General features: G+C 40.4%; 1 protein-coding gene and 1 long non-coding RNA gene across 3 annotated transcripts in view; one reads left to right on the forward strand and one right to left on the reverse strand.

The window, feature by feature from the left end:
* Positions 1-8,201, reverse strand: part of kcnk18 (potassium channel, subfamily K, member 18) — a 110,544-nt gene extending 102,343 nt beyond the window's left edge. For both annotated transcript variants that reach the window (XM_050070841.1, XM_050070842.1), the window contains exons 1-2: positions 7,808-8,201; positions 7,411-7,551 (exon numbers count right to left, since the gene is read on the reverse strand). In XM_050070841.1, coding sequence (XP_049926798.1) covers positions 7,411-7,551; positions 7,808-8,195 — 529 coding nt within the window. In that variant the 5' untranslated portion in view covers positions 8,196-8,201. The remainder of the gene's footprint in view (positions 1-7,410; positions 7,552-7,807) is intronic.
* A 1,415-nt stretch (positions 8,202-9,616) lies between these two features.
* LOC126406533 (uncharacterized) lies at positions 9,617-10,785 on the forward strand. The gene is made up of 2 exons (XR_007571710.1): positions 9,617-10,027; positions 10,247-10,785. It is a non-coding gene; the product is annotated as an uncharacterized LOC126406533 (long non-coding RNA).
* Positions 10,786-17,108: the final 6,323 nt, after the last annotated feature.

Genomic DNA, 17,108 nt, shown 5'->3' on the forward strand with positions numbered 1-17,108 from the left:
CAAATGGAAGAAGACAAGGAGGGGGCAGAGGAAGCACCACCAGAGGGGAGCCTTACTACACCCGCAGCAGGAACAGGATGTAAACATCTTAAACCTGTCAAGTAAGCCCATATCTAACGATTGTCTCTCAGCATTAAGTGAAGGACTTTCTTTTTGTCCCACCACGCATGCTAAAGACTTCAGTGTATTTATAGATCTGCAAAAATTCTTTCGCAGATTACGCTTTAAGGAGTTCTTTAAAGATCACTCTAACTCAGACTTTGTTCAATCCCAAGATCATGCTGTGGATGGAGCCATGACAATTGAGATTACAGACAATCCAGAACCCCCACCGACCACCTCTACCAGATCATTCACTCCTTTCAGAGGTAATTCCACATTCATCCCCCCTAAACACAGGAACTCATCTATAGATACATACTGCATACTAGTAGAGAGAGTGCAGATAAAGGCGGGGCTCTTGTCATTCTTGACAAAGGGGCATATGAACAGGAAATCAGGAGACAACTTAATGATACTGCCTTCTGCCGCAAACTGGATAAAAACCCTGTAGCCGAAATCAAAACCAGGGTACACTCCTGTCTTCAAGACCTCCTCTAGAGAGAAGAAATCACCAGAAAAGAGTATGATTTCATGATTGTGAACTCTCCTGTCACCCCTGTCTTCTACACCCTGCCCAAAATCCACAAGGCATACGGTGTGACCCCTCCTGGCCGTCCCATAGTTGCTGCAATCGGCTCTCTAACAGAAAAAGTTTCTGCTTTTGTCGACTATTTTCTACAGCCCTGTGTCACATCACTGCCCTCATACACCAAAGACTCCATTGATTTCATTAAAACTCTGCAAGCACAACCTACACAAGACAATAATTTTATGGTTACTATGGACATTGAGTCACTCTACACAAGTGTACCCAAACAAGAAGGCTTAAGAGCAGCTGAACACTTTCTCCACCAGCAGGACTCTGATAATTTCAATACACCTAGTCTAGTCTGTCTACTTGAACTCATGGAGACTGTGTTGACAAACAACTACTTCATGTTTGGAAATGATTTTTATTTACAGGTGTCTGGAGTCAGCATGGGCTCCAAAATGTCCCCCAGCTTTGCCTCTCTGTTTGTTGGACTGTTGGAGCAGGAGGTCATACTGAATCCGGCGGTGAACCCTTTCCTGCCACACATCTCTGCTTACAAGAGGTACATTGATGATATCTGGTTTATATGGAACTCCACAGAAGAGTCACTTAAAGAATTTCATCACTTCATGAATATACAGCACACTCATTTGAAATTCACCATGAGCTCGGACAGACTTAAAATGAACTTTCTGGATGTATTAGTACTCAACAACAATGGCCAGCTAAGCACTACACTATACAGAAAACCTACGGATACAAATTCATTACTTAATGGACACTCATACCATCCAACTTCTTTGAAAAAAGGTCTTCCGGTTTCACAGTTCAGCCGCATACGTCGCTTATGCAGCTCCGACACTGACTTAGAACACAGATTCAGACTAAGGGGTTACAAGGAAGAATGGATCCCACACGCATCACAGAAGTTTTCGGATTCCACACAGTCAGAACTTTTGAACCGCACCAGAACCAAAGGTACTAATAATAACATTATTTGTGCCATACCTTATTCTCCTCTCTCCAGGGACATGTCGGAAGCCATAAAAAAACATTGGCACATCTTGGTCACGGACCCTGCACTCCATGGACAATTCAATCAGCCTCCAAGAATCGTCTTTAGAAGACCCTCTAACATCAGAAACATGCTGGTGAGAGCAGACTGTCCCCCTGACCCCCCGCCCACTCCTTCCACATTCCTGGGAACACCCGAACCTGGCAATTACAAATGTGGTAACTGCACACAGTGCAATTTCACCTGCAAAACACACACATTCTCCATACAGGAAAATCTTATTCCATTAAAGGCATCATCTCATGCAAAACTAACAATGTGATATATCTACTCAAATGCCCCTGTGGACTAGCTTATTTTTGGGAAAACCTCACAACCCCTCAAGAATAGAACTGCAGAACATAGAAGCAACATAAGAACACAGGATCAGAGAAGCCCTGTTGCTAAACACTTCAACCTCATGAAACATAATGTTGCCTCCCTGAGATACACAGGCATTGAACAGGTACAGCTCCCACGGAGGGGTGGCAACATAAACAATCTCCTCTTGCAACGTGAACTCTTTTGGATGTACACTTTGGACACTGTTTCTCCCAGGGGCTTAAATGAAGATATGGACATTCGCTCCTTCCTTTGACTCTGTCCCCATTCAAAAATCCCCTCCCCACTTGCTCCTACGAGTTACTTCCTGGTGGATTGGACTTCTGGTAGCTACCGGTATTTTGATTTATGCACCTTTTTATAGAGGCACCTTGAGATGACACCCACCGTTTATGACGGCTTCTCTGGCCCGATACATGGCTTGGGCTATGTTATCTTTAGAGCATGCCCTCTATTTGGATCTTTATATATATTTGTATACTGTTATGATTATTATTGTATATTGTATTTTTGGCTTGAGCCCATGTTTTGAATCACATCTCAGATGTGTGGATATATCATGTACTGTGCTCGCTTTCGGATGGGTGTTATGACATGTTTTACACTTATATATGTTTATTCATGACTCAGGTGACTTCAGACTTGACTCCAGACTCTCTGACCTGTGGACACCTTTGTGTGTGTCTGGATGTATTGCTCGTTTCATTTAAGGTAATCAATACATCAGATCTGTGTCATGTAATCACTGCAGCTGCTTGTCATGTGACTGTAATTGCAACATGTGATCAGCTATATTTAAGATGGCCTCTCACAGTATTTGTTTGTGTGACGAAGAGCACACAGCTCGAAACGCATGTCACGGTGCAATAAATTATATTTTTTTTCTGCAAAGAGTGTTGCGAGTCATTCACCCTTCTTTCATCTACGACTATCGACTCAGCACCTGCCCTCCCACAGTGAGATGTGCGTTCCTTTGGTTTGATTTTTTAATGTCTGTCACTAGACCCTCTCTTCCAGGTAATACTGCAGGTTTTCCATTTAGCCAAGCTGAAATAACCATGATAACATTTCTATGACATCATAAGGGTTGTTTGCTCCTAAACGTAAATATTGCTGAGGACTAAATGGTTGGCAGGTTTGCCACCAAGAAGTTTCAAAAAGGGACCATCATATGTGCAGAGTTCGTTTACTGTTTAGATTATTTGTTCTGTGGAGGGTTGTTAAATGCACACATGTGTGCTCAGCTGAGAGCTGGTATCCTACCCCTTGCCATTGAAGTGGGGTGATTCACTGCGGTACCTGAAGACAATAGGATATGTAATGTCTGTGATCTAAAAGAGGTTGAAAATGAATTTCACTTCATGTTTTATTGTTCACAGTATGAGGACTTAAGGGTTCTCTTGTTTGATGAAATGCAAAAACAAAAAACTGATTTATTTTTGGCGAATGATGGTCAGAAGTTGGAGTGGTTATTTAAGTCTGAGGTTTTTAAGACTGCTAATTTAATTTTCAAAGCCTGGAATAGAAGGCAATACTTGCTCTTTAAGTGAGACATATCAATGGATTAGAATAGGGTTCACTGTCCTAATCATGAGGACTGTTGTGTTTACGTTGTACTATTGTACATCTGTATTATTATACATCTGTTTTGTATCTTGGTTGTTTCCAAATTGTATGTTTGATCATTGTTTCTGTTTTTGAGATAAAGTGTCTTATAAGCCCATAAGGGCTGGGCTTCTTTGAAGCATGACACTTAAATAAAGAAATCAAATCAAATAAATGTAGGCCTACTACACTAAATCAGCAGACAGAACAGGGACAACATTGGTGAGTCAAAAAATAATTTGTCTTTAAGAACTTGCATTTTGGTCATGAAGTAGTTCGTCGGAATGTTAGATTAGTGTGATGTTTGACACCATGTTTACTGCATCTTGGAACCTGTCTGTGTCACTGCCTGCGCTGTTGTAGACAGACTTTGTGTTGGAATATGTCTGGTATAGTGCTGTAGACCACTGTGTCTATTATGTTTATGTTAGTGTGCGTAAGAAAGACTACCCGATCTCACAGAAATACATGAAACGACCACGACCTCTTAACACCGCATTCCGTGGTGGCGGCACGTAATGGATTAAAATTACGTGCCGGTGTCGCTACCGGTACCACGGAAACAATGCCAGTGTAAAGTCAATTAGGATCCTTTGTTGTGGTGGACACACCATGACAAAGATTCAACAACGTCACACAATGGGCGGTGGTTAATGTTTTTTTCTAGTTTAGAAAACTTTATTTTATCACTATTTTTATCGTCATTTGACTGAATTTATTATAGTGCATTAGTTATGATTGTTTGTCCTCTAAAAACATTGAATTGTGTGTGATATAAATGACATTTTGATGTAATGAGGTAGTTCCATTATAGTTATTAGAGGATAAATTGTTCCCCTTACGTTATTAAAATGGCAAATATATTCCTCTTTTATAATTTCCCCTCAATAATAATAATAATAATAATAATAATGATAATAACATAATAGTTTGGCTGTACTAGATATTTGATATATTCAGTAGATTTACTTTTTACGACCCTATTTGACAACTCTACAACCGGAAAAACTACCATCCCAAAAATGCCATTTTGAGAGTACTAGATAAAATATCTGAAATTAAACAACATCCTTACTTTTTCTTAGTAATATTTTTACTTTTTCTTAACATAGCTCATCTAGATACAGTGTAATTACTAGTTTGGCTGTACTAGATATTTGATATGTTTATTAGATATACCTTTTTACGACCCTATTTTACAACTCTACAAGCCAGAAGAACTACCATACCAAAAATGCCATTTCTAGAGTACTAGCTAAAATATCTGAAATCAAACAACATCCTTACTTTTTTTACTTACTTAACATAGTTCATCAAGGTGCAGTGCAATTACTAGTTTGGCTTTACTAGATATTTGATATATTCAGTAGATATATCTTTTTACGACCCTATTTAGAACCCTACTTTGCAAATCAGAAGAACTACAACTGTGTTGCTGATATGTATCACGCTGCATGGCGCGGTCCTAGGGAATTGTTTTTAAAAAAAAATAGTGTTTTTCCTAGATTTGGAAGTTGTAGGCTAAATACTGAATTGAGAGTACACTGTGGACTTTAAGGAGATGGTAAACACATTTGTGTAATCAGATTTTAAATATCTAATTTTTAAATCGGTGAAAATTAATTTTAACCATATTTTACCCATATCTGACAGCACCCCCAGTTGTTGACTACACTCACATGATAGTTGAGGTCAAGAGCTCTCTATAACAGTTGGTCCCATGTCTGTACCCCCTTTCCTTGCTGAGTTACAAGCCTTCAAACATGCACCGAGGTCAAGGTTCAAAGGTCAGTATTTTAAAGCAGGAGCCATGTAGAATCTTCATACTGATATAATGTTACTCTCCAGGAGACCTTTCCAATGATGTATTTGGTTTAGCTCTAAGACAAAGTTTAGATTTTTTTCATTTTTTTGACACAAGCCATGCCAGGCCTTTGTTTTGATTGTTTTTTCTTTTTTACTTCAAATAGAACTAAAATGAGTCATCCTCAGAGAAATCAATACTACTGACAATCTAGAACATTACTACAGGCTTGGAGGAAGGTCTAAAGGGCCTGGGTTACGGTTAGGGCTGATAAGACTCACCCGTTCTCATTCACGCATAGGTTACTATTTAAACAACCCTGGAGATTTTTTGTATCTTTATGATTCTTGGTTTTGGGATTTTATGTCAGCATGACATACATTCAATCAGAATCTGTTTTATTAGCCAATGTAAGCATACAAAGATTGTGTCTTGGTGTTTGCTCCCCAAAACACGCAAGACAGAAGAATAAAAATAGAAAAAAGTAAACCAATAATAACAATAATGAAATAAGCAAAAATTATATTAAAATAATATTGAAATTTTAAAATCTATTTACAGAGCCTAATAGTCAGGAAATGGTATAATGTGAAATGAAATATTGACTGTACAAAGGAAATATGGAGAAAGAAATGAAGTGTATGAAATCTATGACGTGACAAGAGCAACAATGTGCATAAATAATTAAATTACATAACAGTTGAAGTTGAATGCAATGCACACACACACACACACACACACACACACACACACACACACACACACACACACTTTTCTTAACAGAGATAGTGGCGTTTGGATTCGGGTTGCGGCAGACCGGCGGCAATCTGAAATGGAATGAAGCCCACAGACGGCAGACAATACAAAACAGTAGTCAACCCCGCCACATACGCCCAAAGCACAATACTCTGCCCTATGCTATCAAAAGCTGGCAAAATACATTTATTTTATTTTATGGCCTTAACATTACCCGATCATATTGTTGAGTTATCAAGGACACTTTCGTGTTTTTGTGTGTAGAAATAATAAAGATATCATTGAGGAAAACAACAATGACGTGACGTTTTTGAACCAGGGAATTCGTGTGTAAACCACGACAAAGGATCCTAATTGACTTTACATTGGCATTGTTTCCGTGGTACCGGCACGTAATTTTAACCCATTACGTGACGCCACCACGGAATGCGGTGTAAAGAACAATTTTTTTTTGCAGCTGGTCTATTTTTCCCCGTTTGCTCAGAGCTATGCAGCCCTCCAATAGGTACAAACTACATGCAACTGTGTAAAAATGAGCACAATGTATTCAGAAATGAAAACAAACAAACAAACAAACAAACAAACAAACAAACAAACAAAAAAACAGTTCCTCATTGTACCAGAGGCTATACGAAGCAGAGGAACCCTGTGTATATTTCTATGTTTCACATTAAAATTAATCAATCAAATTAGTGCATGCTGTTGTTAAACTGACTCAGTTTATTAATTCACTACCAGTTAATATAGTCTGTATGCTTCCGAACCCTCCATAACCAACTCCACAATTACTTGACAAAACCCAATAAACACATGGTAAAGCTGGCAGCAACCGTTTAACAGAGATGTTTATTCATGTGTTATGTTGACTGAAAGAGCTCATAAAACTTGTGGGGCGTAGCAAACTCACCGCTGACACATAGTGGGAGAAATAAATGACACTGATACTTTGCGCTCTATTGACATAAATAAGGAGGCACTTAGATAAAGCTCCACCTTTGTTCAAAGTAAAATAAAAAAGAATAGTGTAAAATTAAAAAATCAAAAAAATTAAAAATCAAGAAAATTTCTCTGGCATCTCTGGCATTTTTTTGCTGTATTGAAAATGTACCGACTGTGAATGAACAGAACTGTGAATTTTGTGAACTGTTACATCCCCAATGTACATCTACAAATTTGAGGCAACTTACAGTGGCTATGGTGATCCTTCTGACTTACCAACTGTTGTAAAGACAGTGCAACAGAAGAACATGGAGCCAAAAAAATCCCATCTGTCAGGTCTCTGGAACCATATGGACTTGAAGGCATGCATCTTAGTCTCCACTTGCTGCACCATGTGTTGGTGTGTGGAGGCGTTATCTGAACATGAAGACGAAATATTTAGATATTTAATACTAATATTTGAATATGATTAATTGGTTAACATTCTGTGACAAGGATTTGAGCATGGCAGGGTCCAAATTCATTTATCAGCATTGGAAAGAAAATTTAACAAACAGATTTAATCGGCGAATGTAAAAAGTCCAGAAGTATTGTTATGAATTAGTTTTAAAAGTTGAGTTGCACGGTAATATCAGTTGGCAGACCACCAAAACAGATATTTGTGGCCACTTACTGGTGAGGTTTTGGATGGTGCTGACAATCTGACCCAGGAACTCATGGTATTCCTGGTTTGTAGTCAGTGCATTCTTCCCTTCAATATGCTCGAACATGAGCGCACCCAGCGCAGCGTATGCAACCAGAGACAGAGACAGCAAAAGGTGAGGAAAGAGCCTCCAGAAACGTGCTGCACATTTTCTGGACTCAGCCTTAGCACTTATTCCTTTCTTCATGGTCATTGACATCTTTTTTCTTCTTGTTTTGTCCTCTTCCTCCTCTGCCTCTTCCTCCACAGTCCTACAGTCCGTGTGGAGAGCGACTGCGTGTCCGTCAGCTTGGCTTACGCTCCAGCAATGTGCCTGAGGGCTGCTGTAGTCAGGGAGTAAACACTCCACATCATCCATAAATGCATTACAAACTCTGCAGGGAGGACTCCAGGGAGTCCGTTATTGACTTCATGGTCTATTACTACCCTCTCTGACTGCCTAGGGCTCCAGGAGAGTCTGACAGATGCTCTGACAAACATTAGACCACCACCACTATTAGACCAAGATTATTGTGATTAAGTTTTATCCCAGCAATCAAAGTAGAGGATGTTTTTGTAATACTCACTTGCTGATACTGATGTAGCAGTTATTCTTTTATTGTTATAAATTCCATACAATTCCAGATTTGTATATATTTATTCTTTATCTTTAATGGATATTGGGGGCGGCAGTAGCTCAGTCCATAGGGACTTGGGTTGGGAACTGAAGGGTCGCCTGCTCAAGTCCCTGTCCGGACCAAAATATGGAGTGTGGACTGGTACCTGGAGAGGTGCACGTCCTGGGCACTGCCAAGGTGCCCTTGAGCAAGGCACCAAACCCCCCAACTGCTCGGAGTGCCTGACATGGGCAGCCCCACTCTGACATCCCTCCACTTAGTGCATGTATAGGTCCTGTTTGTGCATGTGTTCGGACCTGTGTGTGTTCGTACCTGTGTGTAATCGACAACAGTGAAAAAATTTAATGAATGAATAAAGTATATAAAATTTAAAAAAATAAATAAATTTGAGGGTGCCCTAATGCTTATTTCAATTAAACCATCTGATATTTAAAGGGGAAATGTGTCATTGGTGCAACTGCTAACCCCGAGCCATCCATGACACAATGTTTCAATGTTAATTCTTTACAAATGCCCCCAATTGTCAAAATGACATAAAAACTTTATGTTCACTTAACACAAAACTTCCTCCCCTGTGAGCTTGACATAATTTTTTTATGTTAAGTCAAGGTTAAGTTAAGTTTTGAGTTATTTGACTAAAATCTATGAAGCCGTTTTCACCTACTTAGTTCAAGGCCAATAAACAACACTATTATTGTACACTTAATATACATGAGAATATATACAGTCAGGGTGCAATAACCCCATTCACCCTGACTGTATATATTCTGTTTGTGTAAATAATCTTGTTCAGTTTACAATATATATATGTATATATATATATTTATTTACGTTTATGTTTGTTAATAATTCCTGTTTATTTAACTATATATTTGTAAATACTATTGTTTAAATTTCTTATATTTTCACGTATCTTTCCTCTCTTGCAAGGAGCACCTGTAACATAAATAATTTCCCCTCGGGGATCAATAAAGTATTTCTGATTCTGATTCTGATTCTGATGAGATGTGTTGGGGCTAAATGGGTGGAGTTTCCCAGCATGCTGTGAGACAATGTGTTTCAGGCCATAAGTTGAAGAAAACAGATTACTCATGTTACCCAAGACTCAGTGATTAATGTTTATGTATTTCAAAATGATTCTAATAGGTTACAGTGTTGTGGTAAGAGAGTAAAGTCTTATACAGAGTCAGTGACCTCCCGCCTGTGTGGATATTAGAGTGTCTAATATTAAGTTGTGCTGAGGTGAAATAAAGAGCACATCCTGGTTCGGAATTCATCTTCTTGCCTTTTTCTAGCAATCAACCCAGATAGCACACATACATCTGGCCGACGTCGGCCTGAGGACGACACATCGGCCCTGAATTTATAACGTCTGACAAGTGTCAATCTTTAAATTTAATACTCTTTTGTCCCAGCTCATCAAACGTCTCTGTTACGTCAGCTTTGGGTCGGCCCAGTGCCGTAGAATGTCTGCCCACATACGGAAGGCGCCACAGAGGCGGAATTTCATCTCCGCGGTGTTTGTTTGGAACTGAGCTCGCAGGACACAGCATCTCATCACAGTTGGTTTCAGGTAAGCTAATTGGAATAAACTGACAGAAAATAGCTATGTTGTTTCTTCTGTGACCATTAAAAGAGGTTCCTGGTGAGTGGCGAGGCACGACTGGGTGTATATATAGCACATGTCCCCACCAGCTAACGTTATCTTTCGTTAGCTGATAGCTAGTTTAGCGGTTTAGCTCATGTTAGCTAACAGTCTACAACTGTGGTGTTTTCATTTTATTTTCCCTAGCTGACATTATCTGCTCATCTGGTTATCGTGAGCACTCCTTTTTGGGTTAAAGTGGAAGTGCCCGGAGCTGCCACCCGTGGTCCCGCGCCCCCCCGGCCTGACCTCCGGGGCCCTGGACGTGTGCTCAAGTGTCTGGGAGAGGAGCGCGGAGGTAAGGTGGGGCGGGCCGACACTGTGTATCCCAGAACGGGTGCTCAAGTGTCGGTGAGACCAGCGGAGAGGAGCGCGGAGGTGAAATAGTGAAGTTTAAGGATGCCTTCGGTATGTTGTTAATGTGATTTTATGGGCAATTTATCAGTCGAGGTCTCCTCCTCTGCAAAGCAAACTGACCCGGTGGCTACAGGTAATAGCGCAGTTTTGAAACGACTGTTTGTTTTTTTTTAGCTGAAATGCTAAAAAAAAAAAATACAGTGGTGAAGTTGGGATTTGTTTTTTGAAGTTACGTGCTCATCGTCTTTTCTGTCTCTTGCAGGCTGCCAGGAGAAGCGGACTGGTCATCAGATATTGTTTGTGGAAATTTGAAAATAAAGTTTGTCAAATTGACTTTTGTCTCTTCATTGTGCACACTTACACACAAAATAGGGTAACAGTCAGCTATTTTTGAATGTTAGCACTGATTTCTCGCATTGAATAGTGAAATATTTGTAGTTTGAAAGGTCCGACCTAAATGAATAAAGGTCGTAGTTAACAAAGCATATGAATATTAATGAAGGAGCGTCCACTGAGCGCAGCTTCTTTTATTGATCGTTTGAACATCGCGTGGTGGTCATTTTCGATTAAAGGCCGACGTCTCAGCAACGTCTTGGCAATGAGCAAACGCTCTCCCTGCTACGTCTTAACGATCCAAACTTGATACATCGGGCCGACGTCGGACAGATGTATGTGTGCTATCTGGGAACAAACGTAAGCTCACCACAATATCTTTTTATAATTCAATGAAATTTAAAAAAAAAAAAAATGTCGCAAAATGTGTACTCAGTGTTTTTATACTCATATGACAGAATTAGAGGCTCAAGCAACAGAAAAAGTTATGTTAAACTGACATAAAATTCCTCAGACAAAGGTCATGTGACACATTTATTTTGTGTCTGGTGTACTTAAAACTTTTATGTTGCTGTATTTTACTAAAGTAAAAGTTTTGAATGCAAGCTGTTTCCAAAAAAATTTCAAGTTGAGTGAGTGCACTCATACTGTAGAAGTCTGACAAGGGGCTCCAACTACTCTGACACTGCTTTGTAAGAGGTCACAGCCACAAAGGGTAAAGGACCACTGTTTATATCTTTGACAATATATTTCATAAACTGATTAGTGTCTTTTTCATGTAAAATCTTAACCTGAAAAGTAACTAAAGCCGCTGTTGAAGTGGACTAAATGAAAATGGAGTAAAAAGTACAGTATTTTCTTCTAAAATTTAGAAGAAATATAAAGTGGCATATATTGGAAATACTCAGTTAAATTACAACCTGAAAATTGTCCTTAAGTACAGCATTTGAGTAAATGTACTGAAAGCCTTAAATTAGCTTGATTCACTTTTCTTTTAGAATACCCTCTCACTGCAGCTACGCCCCTTTAATCTCTGAAAACAAATGGTGTTGGTCATTGAGCAGCAAGGGCAACAGGTGCTGAATGATTTCTATATTTAGTGAACCATGTGAGGGCCAATTGTGAGTCAGAGAACCACTGGGACCTCTTTCTCTAAATACTTCAAGACTATTAATCACGGTGGGGCATTCTGTTTGAGATGTCACTATTTTAAACTTGCAACTGACTATAGGTTAAGCTACCCAGTTCTCTGTGAAGTGAATCACACTTAGATTCAGATTCAGATTCAGATTCAGAATACTTTATTAATCCCCGGGGGGAAATTGTTTTTGTTCCAATGCTCCGTGCAAAGTAGAAATAGAAATACAGCATGAATGGAAACAAGAGATAAAGATGAAGATATAAATAAATACTAAATAGACAATGAAATAAGTAAAATAAATATTAAAGTAGACATAGACAATGAAATAAGTAAAATAAATATTAAAGTAGACATTAAAATAAAATAAAAATAAAATAAATATTAAAGTAGACATTAGAATAAAATAGAATATTAAAGTAGACATTAACATAAATAAAATATTACAGTAGACAATAAAGTAAAATAAATAATAAAAACAGTAAAGTAGACAATCTGAAATATATACAATATACAATGAAATGGTTGTAGCATTATAAATGAAATAAGAATGAGTAATTATATTGTGTGATTTGTTTTATAAATAGCCAAATGAGTCCGATCATCAGAGGGAGGAGTTGTACAGTTTAATGGCCACAGGTAAGAATGACTTCCTGTGGCGCTCAGTGGTGCATTTAGGAGCAATCAGTCTCTGGCTGAAGGTGCTCCTCAGTTCGACCAGAGCGTTGTGGAGAGGGTGAGAGCCATGCTGAAGTATCGCCCGCACCTTTGACAGCATCCTCCTGTCTGACACTGCTGTCAAAGGGTCCAGCTCCACCCCCACAACGTCACTGGCCTTTCTGATCAGCTTGTTGAGTCTGTTGGCATCGGCTACTCTCAGTCTGCTGCCCCAGCACACCACAGCAAACAGAATAGCACTGGCCACCACAGACTCATAAAACATCCTCAGCATAGTCCGGCAGATGTTAAAGGAGCGGAGCCTCCTCAGAAAATAGAGGCGGCTCTGTCCCTTCTTGTAAAGGACTTCAGTGTTCTTAGTCCAGTCCAGTTTATTGTCTATGAACACACCCAGGTACTTGTAGTGTTCTACAATGTCCACGTTATGCCCCAGGATGGAAACTGGGGTCACTGGTGTCCTCGTTCTCCTCAGATCCACCACCAGCTCTTTTGTCTTTGTTGTGTTGAGCTGCAGGTGGTTCAGCTCACACCATGAGACAAAGTTATTCACCACAGCCCTGTATTCAGCCTCCTCACCCTTGCTGATACATCCAACTATAGCAGAGTCATCAGAAAACTTCTGAAGATGACAAGACTCTGTCTGGTAGCTGAAGTCCGTGGTGTAAAGGGTGAAGAGGAAAGGAGAGAGGACAGTACCTTGTGGAGCCCCGGTATTGCTGACCACTGTGTCTGACACACAGTGCCGCAAGCGCACGTACTGTGGTCGGCCAGTGAGGTAATCCACAATCCAGGACACAAGGGGGGGATTCACCAGCATCGCCGTCAGCTTGTCACCCAGTAGAGCAGGCCTGATGGTATTGAAAGCACTGGAGAAGTCAAAGAACGTGACCCTCACAGTGCTCCCCGGCTTGTCCAGGTGGGCGTAGATGCGGTTCAGCAGGTAAATGAGGGCATCCTCAACTCCAATCCGGGGCTGGTAGGCGAACTGGAGGGGATCCAGGTGCGGCCTGACCATAGGCCTGAGCTGCTCCAGGACAAGTCTCTCCAGGGTCTTCATGATATGTGACGTCAGTGCCACCGGTCGGTAGTCCGAGAGACCGCTGGGTTGCGGCATCTTTGGCACTGGAACGAGGCAGGACGTCTTCCATATCACAGGGACCCTCTGGAGGCTCAGGCTCATTTTGAAGACACGATGAAGCACTCCACAGAGCTGTTCGGCGCAGGCTCTGAGAACCCGTGGGCTGACACCATCAGGGCCTGCAGCCTTACCGGCGGGGAGTTTGCTCAGCTGTCTCCTAACATGTAGAGGTGTAAAGAGTGCAGGTTGAGGAGGGGGAGAGTTGGAGTCCAAAGTGAGAGGAGGGCAGGTAGCATGGGAGCCAGAGGAGGTGTGAGGAGTGGGGGATGGGTGTGAGGGGCTCACCAAGTTGGATGAGGTGCTATCAGGAGGAGGAGGGGGGGTCAGAAGTGGTGGTGGCTGGAGACAGTCAGCAGGAGAGCCAACAGGGGCCAGGGCAGCAGTGTCAAACCTATTGAAGAACAGATTTAACTCATTGGCCCTAGCCACACTACCATCAGCTCCACTGCTAGTTGGTCTGTAACCGGTGATGGTCCTCATACCACTCCAGACCTCGCTCATGTTATTCAGCTGGAGTTTCCTCTCCAGCTTCCTCCTGTAGCCGTCCTTAGCCTCATTGATCTTTGCACTCAGCTCCCTCTGAATGTCCCTCAGCTCCTCCCTGTTGCCACCTCTGAAAGCCCTCTTCTTCAGGTTGAGTATGGCTTTGATGTCCTTTGTTACCCAAGGCTTGTTATTTGGGTAACACCGCACAGTCCTTGCTGGGACAATGCCGTCCACACAGAAATTAATGTAGTCTGTAATGCACTCAGTAAGCCCATCAATGTCCTCTCCATGTGGCTCACAGAGTACATTCCAGTCAGTCACCTCAAAACAGCCCTGCAGTGCCTCATAGCAGTCCTCTGACCATGTCCTCACTGTCTTTGTGGTCACAGGCAGCCTCTTCACTAGAGGCACATAGCAGGGGGTGAGAAGCACCAAGTTGTGATCTGATCTACCCAGCGGGGGAAGGGACGTGGAGGTGTATGCGTCCTTTACATTAGCATACAGCAGGTCCAGGCTCTTCTCCTCTCTGGTTTTACAGGTCACATACTGGGTGAATTTCGGGAGTGTCTTTTTAATAGAGACATGAAAATTATTAAATATTTCACTGTAGGAGGTGAACTTCCACTGAACTTCAGTACCAAAGTGAATTTATCATTCGGGCTTGATTTTGTGGTCCGACACATCATTATGAGAGTAATGATGTGGTGGATGTTTTATAAAGGGTGAAGCTGACACTTTGTCAATGAGACACTGGCCCAAAGCATTAGAGGGTGTGATCAAACCGCAGCCACTGCAATAATAACAATCAATCAACAATCAGCAACATCACCTCTCTGATTTATTACAGGGCTGTTGTGGTAGATTATATAACTGCAGGTTTTGATCAATTAAGCATCAATTAAGGCCTGACGGAGACCAACATAGTTAAAGCAAGGTGCATGTCATAAATCAATCTGACAAGTTAAAATTTTCAGAGATTAAACATATCATAATCAGTCATTTCAACACATTCTCACTCTGACCTCGTCACATATTGACGTTTGGTCATAGACTCTCCATGTTGAGATATGACGTGCAGGGTACCCTAGGTGCTTTGGTTGATGACATTCTGGAATGTCATGTAAACTGCTGCCTGTTACATGCATTGTCTGTTTTCAAAATACACTTCTGTTTCGACAGCAAATGTACAGTTTACATACAGTCTCTTTCAAAATAAATGCACTGCGTAGGTACAACACTGGAAAGATTTTTAAATGCAAAGAAACATTTTAAATAAATCCCTGGTGAGATTTTATCTAGAGTTTGCAAGTTTGGTCTGGTGTCCTTATAGATTAAAGATATAGAAAAAATTGAGAATGTTCACAGGAGAGCTACTAAAGTGATTCCAGATCTGAAAAGGGATATCAAATGAGGAGAGGCCAAGAAAATTACATTTACCAGCTCTAGCATATAGGAGACACAGAGGTGACATGACTAAACTCTGTAAGCTTGTTCAAAGAATAGATTATATTTCTGCTGGGGAACTGCTTAAAATTACTTAATTTAACTTAAATTACCACCAAAAATTACGACTTAGGTGTTTTTCTGAAAAGAGAACAAAAACAACTTTTTCCACACTTCAGGCAATAAAAGCATGAGATGAGCTTCCAGAGGATGGGGTGTGGGCTCCTTCAGTCAGCTCTTATAATTACTGTTGTGATCACTTAACTTTTAATCTAGAATACACATTGAATACTTTGGTTTATGACTAATAACATGAAAATGTATGACATTCCCATCAGCCTCAGCTGTGCTTTGTGTTCCTTCTTTTGTAACCTATCTGCAGACAATTTGCACCCAAAACCTAATGCCAAAACCACAGGCAAAATCTACACAAAACATGTCTATAGCATCCCTTAACAACAGCTCCACATAAGACAGTCAAAGCTAAAGACAGAAGCCTCAACTTTCTGCCTCTAAAATAATGAATGCTGTATCTATTATGTATTTTCAACTGATTTAAACAGAGTCATACAAACAACAATCTGGTCTTTTTTAAAGGATTAAAATTCATCCCATGGTGTGCATTAACATCTACATTGTAGATACTGTTTACTAAAATTTATAGAAATCCATCGAATAGTTGTTGAGTTACGTAAAAAAAGGTCACCCCCATGGTGGCAAGAAAATTATTATCATTGTATAGATCTTCTGTTCTTCTTGTATAGGGAGATGTGTGTGAAGCATCAATGTTTTCACACTTATGGATGTAAACTGTAAGAGAAAAGTGACTGGTGCAAGGAGGCATCTATACATTGAAAAAAACAACAACAGTGGACTGCATTAAAGACAGTAGTCTGTAGTGTAAGGAATAGATGAACAGGTTAGAATGAGTAAGATTCTAATAAGATATTTAAGCAATATCATTTTGTCGATAGCGCCGTAGGCTCGCTGTGAACAACACTTGACTCTGTAGCTCCTCTTAAAAAGAAGTTAAAAAAGCAAAGAAAGTTCGCTCCTTGGTATAACTCTCAAACCCGTAAGTTTAAACAAATATCGCGAAAATTTGAAAGGAATTGGCGATTAACCAAACTGGAAGAATCTCGTTTAATCTGGACAGACAGTCTCAAAACGTATAAAAGGGGCCTCCGCAATGCCAGAGCAAACTATTACTCAGCATTAATAGAAGACAATAAGAACAACCCCAGGTTTCTTTTCAGACTGTAGCCAAGGCTGACTGAGAGTCAAAGCTCTATTGAGCCTTGTATTCCTTTAGCCCTTAGCAGTAATGATTTTATGAGCTTTTTTAATGACAAAATTCTAACTATTAGAGGCAAAATTCATGACCGCCTGTCCTTAGATAGTACAGGTACTATCTAAGGACAGGCGGTCATGAATTG

The sequence above is a fragment of the Epinephelus moara genome, chromosome 19 (genome assembly GCF_006386435.1).
Source record: "Epinephelus moara isolate mb chromosome 19, YSFRI_EMoa_1.0, whole genome shotgun sequence".
NCBI classification, from domain to species: domain Eukaryota; kingdom Metazoa; phylum Chordata; class Actinopteri; order Perciformes; family Serranidae; genus Epinephelus; species Epinephelus moara.